Here is an 18,350-nt window from a genome sequence, read left to right on the forward strand (position 1 = left end):
GTCCTTACAAGGTTGGAAGGCTGGACAGAATATCTACTATGTGCCATATTAATTGTACATTTTATGCAAATAATGGCCCATTGTTTCTCCTCAAAGAACATGGAGAACCCAAGCTTATCAGGAGCAACTACAGAAGCACAATCACCACAGCATAAACTATCAGTTATTCTCCAGTCAACGAGCAGTCCAAATACATCATTTTTTTAGTAATATGGATGAGTAGCACATAATGCAGATTTAGCACAAGCATAGACTGCTGAACAGCCAGTAAGTAGAGAGGATGGAGATTTCCTCTGCTAAAATTAGTTGCCTCATAGTGTTTTCAAACAGAGCTGTTGAGAATGTATTTGGTTTCAGATCCACAGCAGTGTAAGAAGTGGAAAACTGGTTGTCTGTACTGTTGTCTGTTATTGAACACCAGTGGCACCTGCAGTTTTGGTCCCAGTATTGTATGCTGTTGACATAGCAATAAAAGTATCTCATAAATGCTCTCACTGCTGCTCTAGCTTTTTTCAAAGCTCTGCACTAGGGTTTACCGGTACCACATCTGACAGCATTGCATCTCCAGCAGAGGGCACTCCTGGGATTGATGCATCTATATCAGAGTTGATCATGAATCCCAGTCTTTCACAAGCACAGGTAGCTTGCCAGTTTCCTAACAGTAACTCACCATGGTGACCAAAAGGGTGACCAAAAGGCAGAGAAAGAGCAGGAAGGCAGCGCAGGAGTCCCCTGCGGTCATCTCCCTCCAAAACAAGTATACCATTTTGGATACTGTTGAGGGAGATGGCTCACCAGGGGAAGGCAGCAGTAGCCAGGTTCATGGCACCGTGGCTGGCTCTGCTGTTCGGAAGGGCGGGAAAAAGAGTGGAAGGGCTATAGTCATCGGGGATTCGATTGTAAGGGGAGTAGATAGGCGGTTCTGTGGTCGAAAACGAGACTCCCAAATGGTATGTTGCCTCCCAGGTGCACGGGTCAGGGATGTCTCAGATCGGCTGCAGAACATTCTGAAGGGGGAGGGTGAACAGCCAGTTGTCATTGTGCACATAGGCACCAATGATATAGGTAAAAAACAGGATGAGGTCCTACAAGCAGAATTTAGGGAGTTAGGAGCCAAGTTAAAAAGTAGGACCTCAGAGGTAGTAATCTCAGGATTGCTACCAGTGCCACGTGATAGTCAGAGTAGAAATGAAAGAATAGTCAAGATGAATGCGTGGCTTGAGAGATGGTGCAGGAAGGAGGGGTTCAGATTTTTGGGACATTGGGACCGGTTCTGGGGGAGGTGGGACTATTACAAATTGGACGGTCTACACCTGGGCCGGACTGGAACCAATGTCCTTGGGAGTGCTTTTGCTAACGCTGTTGGGGAGGGTTTAAACTAATGTGGCAGGGGGATGGGAACCAAATGAGGAGGTCAGTGGACAGTAAGGAGGTAGTAACGAAAGCCTGTAAGGAACTAGATAATGAAGTCAGCGTGACTAAGGGGAAGAGTAGGCAGGGAGCAGATGATGAACGCAAAGGGAGTGGTGGTCTGAGGTGCATTTGTTTTAATGCAAGAAGTGTAGTAGGTAAGGCAGATGAACCTAGGGCTTGGATTAGTACCTGGGAGTATGATGTTATTGCTATTACTGAGACTTGGTTGAGGGAAGGGCATGATTGGCAACTAAATATCCCAGGATATCGATGCTTCAGGCGGGATAGAGAGGGAGGTAAAAGGGGTGGAGGAGTTGCATTACTGGTCAAAGAGGATATCACAGCTGTGCTGAAGGAGGGCACTATGGAGGACTCGAGCAGTGAGGCAATATGGGCAGAACTCAGAAATAGGAAGGGTGCAGTAACAATGTTGGGGCTGTACTACAGGCCTCCCAACAGCGAACGTGAGATAGAGGTACAAATATGTTTAGTTTAGTTTAGAGATACAGCACTGAAACAGGCCCTTCGGCCCACCAAGTCTGTGCTGACCATCAACCACCCATTTATCCTAATCCTACACTAATCCCATATCCCTATCACATCCCCACCTGTCCCTATATATTTCCCTACCACCTACCTATACTAGGGGCAATTTATAATGGCCAATTAACCTATCAACCTGCAAGTCTTTGGCATGTGGGAGGAAACCGGAGCACCCGGAGGAAACCCACGCAGACACAGGGAGAACTTGCAAACTCCGCACAGGCAGTACCCAGAATCGAACCCGGGTCCCTGGAGCTGTGAGGCTGCGGTGCTAACCACTGCGCCGCCCAGATTATGGAAAGATGTAGGAGCAACAGGGTGGTGGTGATAGGAGATTTTAATTTTCCCAACATTGACTGGGATTCACTTAGTGTTAGAGGTCTAGATGGAGCAGAATTTGTCAGGAGCATCCAGGAGGGTTTTCTAGAGCAGTACGTAAATAGTCCAACTCGGGAAGGGGCCATACTGGACCTGGTGTTGGGGAATGAGCCCGGCCAGGTGGTTGAAGTTTCAGTAGGGGACTACTTTGGGAAAAGTGATCACAATTCCGTAAGCTTTAAAATACTCATGGACAAAGACGAGAGTGGTCCGAAAGGAAGAGTGCTAAATTGGGGGAAGGCCAACTATACCAAAATGTTTGAAGGTAAATCCACATTTGATATGTGGGAGGCTTTTAAAGAGAGGTTGATTAGCGTGCAGGAGAGACATGTTCCTGTGAAAATGAGGGATAGAAATGGCAAGATTAGGGAACCATGGATGACAGGTGAAATTGTGAGACCAGCTAAGAGGAAAAAGGAAGCATACATAAGGTCTAGGCGGCTGAAGAAAGACGAAGCTTTGAAAGAATATCGGGAATGTAGGACCAATCTGAAACGAGGAATTAAGAGGGCTAAAAGGGGTCATGAAATATCTTTAGCAAACAGGGTTAAGGAAAATCCCAAAGCCTTTTATTCATATATAAGGAGCAAGAGGGTAACTAGAGAAAGGATTGGCCCACTCAAGGAGAAAGGAGGAAAGTTATGCGTGGAGTCAGAGAAAATGGGTGAGATTCTAAACGAGTACTTTGCATCGGTATTCACCGAGGAGAGGGACATGAAGGATGTTGAGGTTAGGAACAGATGTTTGATTACTCTAGGTCAAGTCGGCATAAGGAGGGAGGAAGTGTTGGGTATTCTAAAAGGCATTAAGGTGGACAAGTCCCCAGGTCCGGATGGGATCTATCCCAGGTTACTGAGGGAAGCGAGAGAGGAAATAGCTGGGGCCTTAACAGATATCTTTGCAGCATCCTTAAACACGGGTGAGGTCCCGGAGGACTGGAGAATTGCTAATGTTGTCCCCTTGTTTAAGAAGGGTAGCAGGGATAATCCAGGTAATTATAGACCGGTGAGCCTGACGTCAGTGGGAGGGAAGCTGCTGGAGAAGTTACTGAGGGATAGGATCTATTCCCATTTGGAAGAAAATGGGCTTATCAGTGATAGGCAACATGGTTTTGTGCAGGGAAGGTCATGTCTTACCAACTTAATAGAATTCTTTGAGGAAGTGACAAAGTTAATTGATGAGGGAAGGGCTGTAGATGTCATATACATGGACTTCAGTAAGGCGTTTGATAAGGTTCCCCATGGTAGGCTGATGGAGAAAGTGAAGGCGCATGGGGTCCAAGGTGTACTAGCTAGATGGATAAAGAATTGGCTGGGCAACAGGAGACAGAGAGTAGCAGTGGAAGGGAGTTTCTCAAAATGGAGACGTGTGACCAGTGGTGTTCCACAGGGATCCGTGCTGGGACCACTGTTGTTTGTGATATACATAAATGATTTGGAGGAAAGTATAGGTGGTCTGATTAGCAAGTTTGCAGACGACACTAAGATTGGTGGAGTAGCAGATAGTGAAGGGGACTGTCAGAGAATACAGCAGAATATAGATAGATTGGAGAGTTGGGCAGAGAAATGGCAGATGGAGTTCAATCAGGGCAAATGCGAGGTGGTGCATTTTGGAAGATCCAATTCAAGAGTGAACTATACAGTAAATGGAAAAGTCCTGGGGAAAATTGATGTACAGAGAGATTTGGGTGTTCAGGTCCATTGTTCCCTGAAGATGGCAACGCAGGTCAATAGAGTGGTCAAGAAGGCATACGGCATGCTTTCATCGGACAGGGTATTGAGTACAAGAGTTGGCAGGTCATGTTACAGTTGTATAGGACTTTGGTTCGGCCACATTTGGAATACTGCGTGCAGTTCTGGTCGCCACATTACCAAAAGGATGTGGATGCTTTGGAGAGGGTGCAGAGGAGGTTCACCAGGATGTTGCCTGGTATGGAGGGCGCTAGCTATGAAGAGAGGTTGAGTAGATTAGGATTATTTTCATTAGAAAGACGGAGGTTGAGGGGCGACCTGATTGAGGTGTACAAAATCATGAGAGGTATAGACAGGGTGGATAGCAAGAAGCTTTTTCCCCAGAGTGGGGGATTCAATTACTAGGGGTCACGAGTTCAAAGTGAAAGGGGAAAAGTTTAGGGGGGATATGCGTGGAAAGTTCTTTACGCAGAGGGTGGTGGGTGTCTGGAACGCGTTGCCAGCGGAGGTGGTAGACGCGGGCATGATAGCGTCTTTTAAGATGTATCTAGACAGATACATGAATGGGCAGGAAGTAAAGAGATACAGACCCTTAGAAAATAGGCGTCATGTTTAGATAGAGGATCTGGATCGGCGCAGGCTTGGAGGGCCGAAGGGCCTGTTCCTGTGCTGTAATTTTCTTTGTTCTTTCTTCTTTTGGTAGGCTCTTCAGTTATGAAAGCACTTAGAATAAGGTAAAAGCAATATAAGCAAGAAGTGCAAGAGTCACAAAGAGTAATTTAAAAACGCCTCAGAAAGTGTCCTTAAAAACTTACATCACATGGCATTTAAGAACCAAGTACATGGAAAAATCTACGTTCATCAAATCAATAAATGGAACTGTCATATTGAACTTATCTCGAGCCTGTGATTCCGTAATTGGGCAGCAAAAGGAATGTCATAATCTGGGACCATGCTTGGAGCTACTCCCGCTCTGCTTCCTTAACTTTGCCGGATGTGTGGTGGAAACCCCTGTTTACCCACACAAACATTATTACCCTCACACTTCTAATGAAGTCACGGTTGCGAAGTGGAAGCAGTTTTGAGAAAATTCTTGGCCACTGTTTTCAAAAGTAGAAAAAAAAGGTGTTCTTAGCCAAACTACACAAATAAGCAACCAGAAATTTCTTGCTTGTAAATATGTCCAAGAGAAAGCTAAGTCACAGTGAATAAATAAAGGAGGTAATTTTCCAATTTTGTTTCTGATGCATAGCCTCAGCCATTTGTAGCATATATTCAAAATCAGAGATCACTATGCATCATTTTCTGACAATTAAGTTAAATTAAAAATGTGCGGGAGAAGCAGAGTTCAGGCTATAAAACCTGCTGCTGTTGAAGAGGTTATGGCAGCATTTTAAGAAACTGGCAATCAGGGTGATAAGGATGGCAGCCAGATTGAAGAAATGAGCAGCAGACATTAAGGCGCTGAACCTGCAAAACCTCCTATGGAAGACATGGAATAGCAGGGATGGAATTTTTGGAGCTGGGGACTGGAATGCTACTTACACTTCAACCGCTTCCATTTAAACTAAATTCATGTTAAATTGTTGAAATCAAGTGATATTCGAGTTGTTTCATCAACATATGCAAATGTATTCAACGATTGTTGGTAGTCTCTCCCTCCAGATTAATACCATCTGTTTAAAAAAATGACGTGCAGATCTCAATACAAAAGTAGCACTGACACCAGACTCATGGATATTGCGTGCATTCACTTGCGGAAGCCATGTAAATAATCCTTATACTTGCTAAGCAAATTTTGGAAACAGGCACTATAATATTTTTCCCAATTTACAAACTGATGAATTGGAATCACCAATCCAGTCTCCCTTCCTTACCCCTTCGCCCAATAACAGATTTCAATGTGTATTAAGTTTATATGTTTCCATGAGTCTGTAATTGTATTCAGATGCCACTAATGGTTTCCATCAATGTTCATGGTTATTGCGCTGAATTTTAACTTTTGAACCTGATCGCAGTGGGGGAGGCCGGCCATGGATCAGTAACCCAAAAGATAATGGAGCGGGTTTTGCTTTGGTTCTTTAACTCAGCCATGGCACTGGATCCCACTTCCAGGTTTCCCTACCAATCAGAGCAGGCACGCATAAGCAGGACCCCAGCAAGAAGGGACAGAGTAGCTCCATTCTACTATTGTCAGGAGAGAGGCAGCAACTGTACTGATAAGAATCCCAATATGGGAATGCGGCCCCCACTGCACTCCACCCCCACCTTCCTCCACCCCGTTCTCTAAGGCATCCCTGGAGATCATGCTGCAGGCTATAAGCGCCGCAAGAAATATTGCTCCTCGCAGACAGGAGGAAAATGCCTGCCTCTGAAGTCAGGCAGGCATGGCTGGAAGTCACTGAGGAGGTGAGCAGCAGAAGTGTGGCCCGTCTCTCTTGGACACAATGCCGCAAGAGGTTCAATGACCTCATCAGGGCAGGAAAGGTGAGTGGCATGCCACATTCAAGTGTCAACCACCTCACTCTAACTTCCCCAGCCCTCTCATGCACAGCGCAACACACCTTGGACCAACACACCTTGCAGCGCCAACTATTCTTCTTTCTTGAGGCACCTCCTCACATCCCCATCTGAACAGATACCACTGACATTCACCCTTATTATTCATATAAATCCTAGTATCTTCTCACACCCATCCCTCACTGTCACCCTCCACAAATGCTGTCATTCAATTCTCTGAACACTTTTCATTTCTCACACGCATCGCTCTCTTTCCTTGCAGGAGAAGAGCACAGAGAACACCAGGGAGAGGCAGAGAACCGGAGGGGGGTGGCCCTCCAGTCATAGCCTAACCACTGTGGTGGACAATGCATTGGAGATCAGCAGATTGCCAGATTGTAAGGCCATTGGAGATGGAGAGATGGGGTTTCCCAGAAATAAGTATCACACAGCCACATGCCATACAACTCTCACACATGTTGACTTGATGTTAGCAGCTTCTGAAATATGATCTACAGAATGAAGAGTTTGAACCTTTCCACCTTGTCAGTTCTAATTAATGTCTTTCATCACCCACAGGTCCTTCAAGCATCACACAGGAGCTACTTCAGGAGGAGGACAAGACTCCTCAGAGGAGCACCCAGGTAGCTGGGTTATCACTATTGCGTGCTTCGCGAACCTCTCTGTTAGTATTGATTTCACACAAAGACTGACCACTCCAGATGGGATCAGTAATGCAATATTGTGGATTCTTTATTGAATACTGAGAGAGCAGCTAGTACATTGAGATGCTTACTGTATAGGTATTTCTTCAAGACTACTAAACACTCAGAATCATGTGGTGTGTTACATCATAGCTCTTACATGACTAACATGATCTTGTAGCCACACCTCTTAAAGGTGTACATACACAACATCCCCCTTTTTCCAAAAAGAAAAGAGGAATGTATTTACAAATTTAAGCATCTCCTTTAGGCAAGTAGATGTTAAATGTATACATGAACAGAAAAGTATCATGAGATAATACAAAAACAACAATAAGAATATGCAAGAACAACAATTGCGAAAATGCAAAGGTTATAACTCTGCCAGATTTTGAAATAGGATAGCAGTTCTTGGATACTGGAACAGATGTTTGTGAATTGGATTTTGCAGAAGAAGAATTATGTGTACTCTGTCTGAGATACAGGCCTCGATTTTGTACAAGTTGCAGTGGAGTCGTCCATGGATTTGGAATCATGAGCAGCTCTGATTTGACCTCGGTTATGACACAGTGTAGCACCATCATGTACTCTTTGGGTTTGTCCAAAAGATCCTTTTGGTAGAATTCCATCGATGTGGATGCAATCACAAGCTCGATGATGCGATCTGCCAGATCGGTGTCAGTAAAATCAAACTCTCAGCCTTTGGCATGACAATGACTGACAAACTGGTCTACAGATTCACTAGGATGTTGTTTGAAAGACACAAATTCAAATCGGTGCACTCGAAAATTAAGCTTGTGGTGTACTTGGTCTTCTGGAGTAGAACAAATCTTTGCAGGACCCTTCTGCTCTTCATCATTAAGACCAGATGTGTTGAGACCATGTAGACCATTGTCAATAGCTATGCACATCTTCATTGCTTGCTTCTGTGGATGAGCAACGGCTAAGTTCTCAAAACAAAGCTTGGCTCTCTGCTTTAAAAGAAGAAAGTCTGAAATCAGGTCAAATACTTTTCAATTAATAGTAGGTAAAGGTGTTGCCATGATTGCAATGATACTGTGTCATTGCACCTACAGAAGAAAAGATAAGCTGTGAAGGCAAATAACAGAAAGACTTGTAGTACCACTTCTGAACAGACTTGGAAGGTGTGGTGCTGTCTACTGCAACGGAAAAAAAAGTACTTGCAGTTCCACTGGTAAACTGGGGGTTTGGAAGTTGTGGCACTATCACTTACTTGTGGAGACTGGTTGCAATGCTACTAATAGACAGGCTTGGAGGTTGTAGCACTGTTACTTATTGTGGAGACTTCTTGTAGTACCACAAATGAACAGGCTTGTAGCTGGTGGCGCTGTTGCCGAATTCGTGCACTTTTGGTTTAAATGCACCCACAAAGAGTTGATCTGGCACGAAGAAAAATCGAAGGCCAAAACTGTAATGGTGATTTTTCCTCAAAAAATAGCAATAGCGATCGTTCCTCCTGAAACAACAACCACTTCCTCTGTTCTGTGGCTCAACTGTCGCCCGTCCAGCTGTCTTGACTGTCGCCCATTCAGCTGTTCACTGATGGATCGCAGCGCTCCCGTATCGAAAAAATGCTGATTTTGTGCTCAACCTCATAGCCCACTGCCGTGGTTGCACTGAACCATCCAACGCACCACACAAATGTACCGGGGTTTGTTACCTCTGTACAGCGTTTGCTCGCCCAGACTGCCTCAAGTTACTCCTGATGTGAGTCCCCATGACAACCAAGTCAACAGGAGTCTGCAGCTATCTGAACTCACAGCCCAAAATGAAAAGAAGCTTTACCCAGTTGCTGCTGACTGTACTGCTTCAAAGGTAAGAAGGCTGGGTAGGTTGGGGTGTTGGAGATCTACTTCATTGCTGAGCAGATTTGAGAGGAGAAAAACAGCTTGCAATGTGGTCTGATCTTCCAAGGCTCTCTTCAGAATCTTAACAATGTTATCAACTTGTAATGTGTCTGGTTCTTCTAAAAACGCAGCCGATGTGTTGCATCTTTGGGTCTTCAGAAATCTCACCACTGCCAACATATCGCGTGTTCCTTGAACCTCTGTGTTAGTACTGATTTCACACAAAGACTGACTACTCCAGATGGGATCAGTAACACAATATTTGGGTTCTTTATTGAATACTAAGAGAGCAGCTAGTACATTGAGATGTTTACTGTATAGGTGTATCTTCAAGACTGCGAAACAGGCAGAATTGCATGGTGTGTTACATCATAGCTCTTACATAACTAGCATGATCTTGTAGCCACACCTCTTAAAGGTGTACACACACAATAGTCACATGGCAAGCCACATATCAAAAGTGAGCAGGAGCAGGGACAGCAGTGGGAGTCCTCGTCCCAGGGTGCAGGATACTCAGCTGGACACAGATGCTAAGCCTCACTGATCATTGACGAAGAGAAATATTCTGGAGCACCAGCAGAAAGTGTGTGCTGTTCTGTCAGCATTTCCAGAGGCACTGCGCACCACTACAGAGATATTGGAGGAGTCCAATTTAACCTTGAGTGCCAAGATGTCTCAGGCCTTTGTGCTGATGTCCATCTCCATGGCAAGAGCTGCACCTGCATGAAGCATCAGATGCGGCAGGCAACTGAGCGCATCATGGACATCGGAAATGGCGTGCACGCTCAGTCTACCAGCTTAAACAGGATGGAGGCAAGCCACACACTGGCCATTTAGTGCCTCACTGAAGCACAGCAAAGTGCTCTCCAGTTCTTAGTTAGCAGGGAAATGGCAGTTGGCCATGAGAGAAAAGATGTAAATTTGGAATGGTAGTGTAGTGGTAAGGTTACTGTCCTTGTGATCCAGAGGCCTGGACTAATGCTCTGGGGACATGAGTTTAAATCCCACCATGACAGCTAGGGGAATTTAAATTCAATTAATTAATTCTTTGGAATTCTCTGCCCCAGAGGGCTGTGGAGGCTCAGTCGTTGAGTATGTACAAGACTGAGATCGATAGATTTCTAAATATTAAAAACATCAAGGCATATGGGGATAGTGCAGGAAAATGGTGTTGAAGTAGAAGATCAGCCATGATCTCATTGAATGGCGGAGTGGGCTTGAAAGGCTGAATGGCCTACTCCTGCTCCTATTTTTTATGTTCTTAAAGGGCAAATGGAAGTGGAGAGTCTGCTCAAGGCATTCCTACTCCTCCTCCCTTGCCTCTCCGCCTCAGTCAGAGTCCCAGATGCTGACTCATGACCTGATGGCCGAATCTGTCCCTGCACAGGTGCAGGTGGAGCAGTCTCACAGGCTTCAAAATCCTTTAGCATCTAAGCAGTCAGAGTAAGGGTATGAGCAGCCTGCCTCCAGCTCTGCTGAAGCCACAAGGGTATCAGCACGTAGAAGTAATAAGAAAAGGAATAGAAAGACTTTGTAATTTCACAAGGGAAATCACTTGGGTGTTTGAAAGTGCATTAGAATATCACTTCTTTTGTCACTGGTTAGAGACAATAAATTTATTCCAAATCTCCATTTTCAGTCATCTCCACTGTAGCTCCTTACTGCCAAGTGTCCAGTTGCCTTGAGGTAAATGGTATGACAGGAGTAAAAGATGAGCAGTAGTGTCAGTGAGATGGAAGGATTATTGACTGTGGGAATGCTTTGTTCTGGGGGCAGAGCCCAGTGGGTTCAGCATTGGTGTTCCGTATGGCTGCACAGCCTCAGATTAGCTGAGTAGTGCCTGTATGAGTCTGTCCCAGGCATGTCTGGCAGTTATGTGAGTGGCTGCAGGGACCCTGGCTACATCAGACTCCTCCTGCTACTCCTCCTCTTCCTCCTCTGAAGATGCAAAGTGGTCATCCCCTTCCGCCTCCAGCAGTTCCAGCCCTCTGCGCAGCAGACGACAATCACTCTGGAGACCATTGCTGATGCATACTGAAGGCTTCCCCAGATCTATCCAAGCACCTGTATTGCACCTTCAGCAACCCAGTGGCTTGCTCAATGACATCTTTTGTGCTCATGTGACACCAGTTGTATCTTTCCTGTGCATCAGTGAGAGGGCTCCTCACAGGTGTCATCGGCCACGGCTTTAAAGAGTAACTCTGGTCTCCAAGGAGCCATCTGCTTGGAAGTGTGAAAATCTTGGTAGACTTGACTGGCGCAGAATAAAGGGAGCTTCCTGGGTATCTTGCACAGGTATGCATGAATATCTTCCGGTGGTTACATACCACTGCTGAACATTAATGGAGTGGAATCCCTTTCGATTGACTAATACTCTTGTATGATCTGAGGAGACCTAGATTGCTACATGGGTGCAATCTATAACTCCCTGTACTTGTGAGAATCCAGCCAGAGCAGCAAATCCAAAGGCCCTCTCATTCTGACTGGCCTCATCAGTAGCAAAGTGGATATTTATGGCAGCCCTGGCAAATATGGCATCTGTGACCTGGGAGATGCACTTGTGGGTAGCAGATTGTGAAATCCTACCAATGTCACCAGCAGATCCTTGGAAGCAACCAGAGACAAAGAAATTCTGGGCTGTGGTGACCTAGACAGCCACCAGCAAGGTATGCCAACCAGCCTCACTTGGGAAGAGGTTTTGTTCCAGAAGGCTGCAGATGTCAGCAATGATCTGCCGTAAAACTCTGGCCTCCTGAGGCATTGGTGCTCAGTCATGTCAAGAAAGCTGATCCTCTGAGAAGGCAGAAAGCTGAGAAGTCCAGAACAAAGGCAAAAAAGTCCAAGGTAGCAGAAATAAACTCTAAAGCCTTGGAACTAACCACCAAAGCAGTGAAAACACACTCTCAGAACAAGTACTGTGAGCAAAAGCCTTTCATTTAGGTAAAGTAGTTGCCATAGCTCTGTATTTAAAAGCTTTCCAGCCTGTCAATTATTCATCTCTGTCAATCAGTGCTGTGCTCTCATTTTGTTGAATCTGGTGAGTTTCAGATAGCTCAGGAAACACTGTGCTGGTAGTTAAAGCCAAAATGCAGGGTTAGAGCTGTAGCCAATTTGCTTATGAACTATTTAAATCTCAGACTGGCCGCTTCCACGGGGGTGGGGGGGGGTCTTCTGTGCGCCTCGAAAAATGCACCAGTTAAAAACGCAAGTCGTCAGGTTCCAGCTGGGTTCCCGACACAGCAGGATGTTTTGCCTCTTCAACCCCCGCAACACACACCAACAGCAGCCCACCTGCATCCCCATCCACTCCGCCCACCACTTGCAGGAGGCCCTGTCTGCCCTTTCAGATGAATGTAAAAGATCTCATGACACTATTCAAAGAAAAGCAGGGGAGTTCTTCCCGGTGCTTGGCCAATATGTACTCCTCAACAAATGTCATTAAAAAATAGATTTTCTGGTCATTATTTCATTGCTGAAATCTTTCCCAGTGACCCAGAGTTGTGTACTCTTTTGGCTGGGCACAATGCATGGTTTACATTTCTATAAATCATGTTAATTACATTGTTCTCAGAAATAAATACAAAAAATCTGATTTGAGAATGATATGAAAGTAAAAATGTTGATAAAATGCAAGACATTTGCCAATACTCAAGATCAGGTACAAAATAATCTAATGATAGGTAGAACATGGATAAGTGGAATCACAAGGTAATCCATAGCCCCATCATCAGGCCAACATCTTCATTTCACAAGACATTTCATTATTTAATCCATATTTCTTAGATGTTACATTTGTGCAATTGTAGTTTTCTTGTAAATATTTGCATTGAAATAGCTATATGTTACCTGAAAGCAATTCTCAGTGATATATGACTCCCAACCCTTCTCCTTGAACAACTCATCTGAGGGAAATGGCTTTCTTGAAAGTTCTTTAATTTTTTGAAAACAGAATGCATTTTACAGTTTAACTTTCAAATGTCAGAATTTCCTCCTGCTGCTCCTGCATCACTGGCAGAATTTTGCCAGATTGCAGGGGAAACCCCATTTATGCTGGTCATTGCAGTTTCTACTCCGTTTTCAGCAAATTTATAGTGGCAGAGTGGGAGAAGGTCTGAGGAAAATTCTCAACATCTGTTAATTTCTAATGTGCGTTGTATAGTACACTTACAATATCTAGTTCAAAGTTCAATTCTTAACTTAATATATTTGCAACTAAAATCTGCATTTCTATTTGTCTCAAAATATTTATATAATCTATGTAATTCTACCTGTCACAGGAGCTTCTATATCCAACATTGTTTTTTCTTGGCGAAGAATGGAAGCTCCTTCATTAATAATTCGAAGTGCTACAATTTCTTCTACCCTCCCCTCCTTGGTGAGATGAGCCTTCAAAAGATCAACCCGTGGTTTGCCCTCACAATCAAATACTTCCTTCATGGTCAGTCGATGGCTCAGTGGAAAAGGAACAGCTGCAACAGATAAAGAGAAACAAATATGGCAAAATACTTCAGGTATTGTGTACTTTCAGATTGCAATACTTACCGAGTAAGCACAAGTATATATTCTACATCATCAAATAGATCACTAAATTGACAATTTTAAGGCTATTATACAATAAAATTGTATATAATCTGATATTGTGAAGAGCTAATACACTTACAAGAAGTAAGATTTTGGTTGAGAATCTGCCTAGTTGCCATTAGATATTAAATATGAAAACAAATTTAAGTGAAAATCATAGAAACAATGTTGCACTGTAGTTTTCATTTCTAAATGAATATATTGTGCTCAGCAGTCTAATTATGCATAACCTATCGTGAAATATTTTAAATCTTAAATATTTGTGTTTTGTCCATAAATGAAATTAGTCAATCAGAGTATTACATACAGCACTGAAACAGGCTGTTCAGCCCAACTGGACCATGCTGGCATTTATGCTTCACATGAGCCTCCTCTCACCCCTTTTCATCTAACCCTATCAGCATATCCTTCTAATCCTTTCTACCTCATGTGTTGATGCAACATCACTTCAATTGCATCTACGATATTCATCTCAAATATTCCTTGAAGTTCCAAGTTTCACATTCCAACTAAGCTCTGGATAAAGAGATTTTTCCTCAACTCCCTATTGAATTTATCAGTGACTATCTTCTATTTCTGGGCCCCAGTTTCTGTCTACTCACAAGTGGCAACATCTTGTGTACTGAGGTATATTTACTATTTGATAAACTTTAAGTAACTAGCATAAAATACCTTATGATTTCAACTATAGGTATGTGAAGAGAAAAAGATTGGTGAAGACAAATGTAGGTCCCTTACAGTCAGAAACAGGGGAATTTATTATGGGGAATAAAGAAATGGCTGACCAACTAAATACATACTTTGGTTCTGTCTTCACAAAGGAGGACACAAATATCATACTAGAATAGTTGGGGAACTCAGGGCTTAGTGAGAGAGAGGAACTGAAAGAACTCAGTATTCGTAGAGAAATGGTGTTGGGAAAATGATAGGATTGAAGGCCGATAAATCCCCAGGGCCTGATGGTATGCATCCCAGAGTACTTAAGGAAGTGGGCCTAGAAATATTGGATGCATTGGTGGTCATCTTCCATGATTCTATAGACTCTGGAACAGTTCCTACCGATTGGAGGGTAGCTAATGTAACCCCACTATTTAAAAAGGGAGGTAGAGAGAAAGCAGGGAATTATAGACCAGTCAGCCTGACGTCGGTAGTGGGGAAAATTCTAGAGTCTATTATCAAAGATTTTATAGCAGAGCACTTGAAGAACAGTGGTAGAATTGGACAGAGTCAGCATGCATTTACGAAAGGGAAATCATGCTTGACAAATTTACGAGAATTCTTCGAGGATGGAACTAGTGGAGTTGATGAGGGGGAGCCAGTGGATGTGGTTTATTTGGACTTTGAGAAGGCTTTCGACAATGTCCCACATAAAAAATTAGCATGTAAAACTGAAGCGCATGGGATTGGGGGTAGTGTATTGCGATGGATAGAAAATTGGTTGGCGGACAGGAAACAAAGAGTAGGGATAAATGGGTCTTTTTCCAAATGGCAGGCAGTGACTAGTGGGGTACCACAGGGATCAGTGCTAGGGACCCCAGCTATTCACAATATACATTAATGATTTAGATGAGGGAACTAAATGTAAAATCTCCAAATTTGCAGATGACATAAAACTGGATGGGAGAGTGAGTTATGAGGAGGATGCAGAGAAGCTTCAGGGTGATTTGGACAAGTTGAGTGAGTGGGCTAACACATGGCAGATGCAGTATAACGTGGATAAACGTGAGGTTATCCACTTTGGTAGCAAAAACAGGAAGGCAGATTATCTGAATGGCTATAAACTGAGAGAGGGGAATATGCAACGAGCTCTTGGGTCGAAAGGGATCAAAGGGTATGGGGCGAAGGCCGGAACAGGCTACTGAGTTGGATGATCAGCCATGATCATAATGAATGGCAGAGCAGGCTCGAAGGGCCAAATGGCCTACTCCTGCTCCTATTTTCTATGTTTCTAACTCTGGGTGAATTTCAAAATACTGTGGAAAGATCCCCAACTGATTTGTCATGACAACATAACAGTATTTCAGACCTGGTTTTTGCCTTTATTGGAATATATGGATGTGCTAGAATTCTAAAAGCAGTTAGCTACAATAAAATAAAATAATCTCTTCAGGTTCTGCTAAATGTTACAATGAAATATCCTAAGGGTCAGGCCACTGGGTCCTAAATCTCTACATTTTCATACATTTCTTAAAATTGATTTTCTTTTTGTTTGTTTCTGAAAATCAATGATCATTAAAAAATTTATAGAAATGTAAACCATGCATTGTCCCAGCCAATAGGGTATGTAAAGTGTTAGCAGGCCTCTATTAATGCTTTTATGCAACCACTAAGGGCCACTTAGGTTGACTCGCCCACCACCTCTCTCTCTCTCTTAGCTGGGGGGGGGGTGCAGTTATATTGCTTAGCAGCTCTGTCTGATAATACAACTAAGACTTATTATGTCAAAGAAATCGCAGCTGAAAATCTGACACTCCACGGTGTCGCTCATCGAAACACAACATGGCTCAAAAGCTTTTCCTAATTTAAAATATTCTTTAAGTAAACATGATAAATTCCAATTTTGTTACATTTCTACTATCAGCAAAAAATGCTTCTCAAAGTGTTGATCTTGAAAATACTGTCTCCTTCAGTAAAATATTATCAAACAGAATAAACTCCAGCTGCTTCCCATGATTTCATTAACTAGGGTATATGAGTTTGCTATTTTCACAAGAAAGCTTGGAACAAGAAAATAATCCACATGTAGGACTAACCCTTTCCCCCGCACAATCTCTACTAACCTACTGCCGATCTGGTGCATCTCAGTGCCTTGTCTGCCTTTTTAATAACAAACTCATACTAATTAGGTACTTTCATGTCATAATCAATGATCATAGCCAAAAAATTCCTTTTCTATCTGACTACTAAACTACTTTCATGTTGTATGTTTTTGCTGTTTTCTATGCCTATATATAATTCTCAGCTTATCTGCTTAATTGGCTTAAATCTTATTTGCACGTGCAACAGGCCTAATGCCCTGCTTCAGGCATAGGTAAAAGATGCACGGTTTTTATCCTCGCCCAATATGATGGATGGTGTAATACCAGCCAAGAATGTACGTAGGCTACTTGCCAGCCATATTGAATTTCTAGACTCAGCAGTTATATGTGGAATAGGTTAGAAGGACACAATTATATCTGTGTACCATTAAAGGAGTAACATGCTTTTACTAAATAAATGGCTGAGGGTACTTTTTAAATCAATTGCTTAAAAGGTTAGATTGACCATTTGCTGGTTAGGTGCCATGGCAGACTTGAGAGTAATTATAATGGGTATGCCCTTGGATCACTACTGCAGACACACACTGAATATATAAGTCCTTACAGACTTGCAGGAATTGGAAATGGTTAGGAACGGATCAGGAAATGGAGTCATGCAGCGAAAGCTAAAATTCCCCCCAAATATTTACCCAACTTTCCCTTAAAAGATGCAGTGGTCACTGCCTCAATCATGTCTTGTGGCAAAGTGTCCTGTGCTGCAACAACCCACTTGTAAAAAACTCCTCCTAACTTCACTTCTAATTCTCTTAGTGACAATTTGAAATTGATGACTTCCTCATTCCGATAGAATGAATCAGGGAAAGCTATTCCCTATCAAAACCCGGCATAATTGATAAAAAAAAAACTTCTTAAATCTCTACTTAGCTTTCGCTGCTTCAGTGGTCGTAATTACAGTACCTCAAGTCTCTCATCAGAACTGTTGTTTTCTACCCCGGCATTATTTTGGGAAACTATTAGAGGAACTCTCCCTGATGGCGGGGACAGGAGCGAGGGAAACAGTTTAAATTCAGCAGCACCATTTCCTGTTCATTCCACACTGACATGCCATTTTTGAGGCTACTGGTTTTGGCAGAGAATGAGGTTCCTGCTAAACTCTGGCAGACGCCTCATTAAGAAACTGAAGTTCCATAATGCACATGGGACCCTGATGCCATTTTAACGCACTCCTGAGCTGGGCTCCTGCTGCAGCTCGCCCACCAAGTAAAGTCAGCGATGTGGGGCCAGAAGGAATAGGGAGTATTACACTGGGTCCCACCAGAAAGATCCACACTGGGCCCCAACAGATAGATCCACACTGGGCCCCAACAGAAAGATCCACACTGGGCCCCAACAGAAAGGTCCAGGCCTCTGGCACCCCTCCAGCCATTAAATTGTCACAGCACCAGTTGTTTGGCTATCTCTTGGTGCCAGTTGGCAGCTTCCGAACTGCTCAATCTTCGTCTGTCTTTCCTCCAACAAAGGCTCCTACGCAGGATTGCTGTCCACCCCAACAGTTTCACAGCAGCAGTTAAGATCGACCCTTATGTTATATGCTGTCAATGGCTTTAATGTCTAAGAGTCAGAGAGTTATACAGCACAGAAACAGGCCCTTCGGCCCACCGTATCTGTGCCGGCAATCAAGCACCTAACTATTCTAATCCCATTTTCCAGCACTTGGCCCGTAGCCTTGTATGCTATGGCGTTTCAAGTGCTCAGCTAAATACTTCTTAAATGTTGTGAGGGTTCCTGCCTCTACCACCTCTTCAGGCAGTGTGTTCCAGATTTCAACCACCCTCTAGGTAAAAATTCTTTTCCTCAAATCCTCTTTAGACCTCCTTCCCCTTATCTTAATCTATGCCCCCTGGCTATTGACCC

The 18,350-nt window shown here is 43.6% G+C and overlaps 1 protein-coding gene across 1 annotated transcript in view; it reads right to left on the reverse strand.

The window, feature by feature from the left end:
* Positions 1 to 18,350, reverse strand: part of LOC137375885 (protein phosphatase 3 catalytic subunit alpha-like) — a 567,998-nt gene that overhangs the window by 262,767 nt on the left and 286,881 nt on the right. Inside the window, exon 4 of the mRNA XM_068043519.1 lies at positions 13,365 to 13,565. Within this exon, the coding sequence (XP_067899620.1) occupies positions 13,365 to 13,565 (201 nt within the window). The remainder of the gene's footprint in view (positions 1 to 13,364; positions 13,566 to 18,350) is intronic.

The sequence above is a fragment of the Heterodontus francisci genome, chromosome 12 (assembly GCF_036365525.1).
Source record: "Heterodontus francisci isolate sHetFra1 chromosome 12, sHetFra1.hap1, whole genome shotgun sequence".
Taxonomy (NCBI): domain Eukaryota; kingdom Metazoa; phylum Chordata; class Chondrichthyes; order Heterodontiformes; family Heterodontidae; genus Heterodontus; species Heterodontus francisci.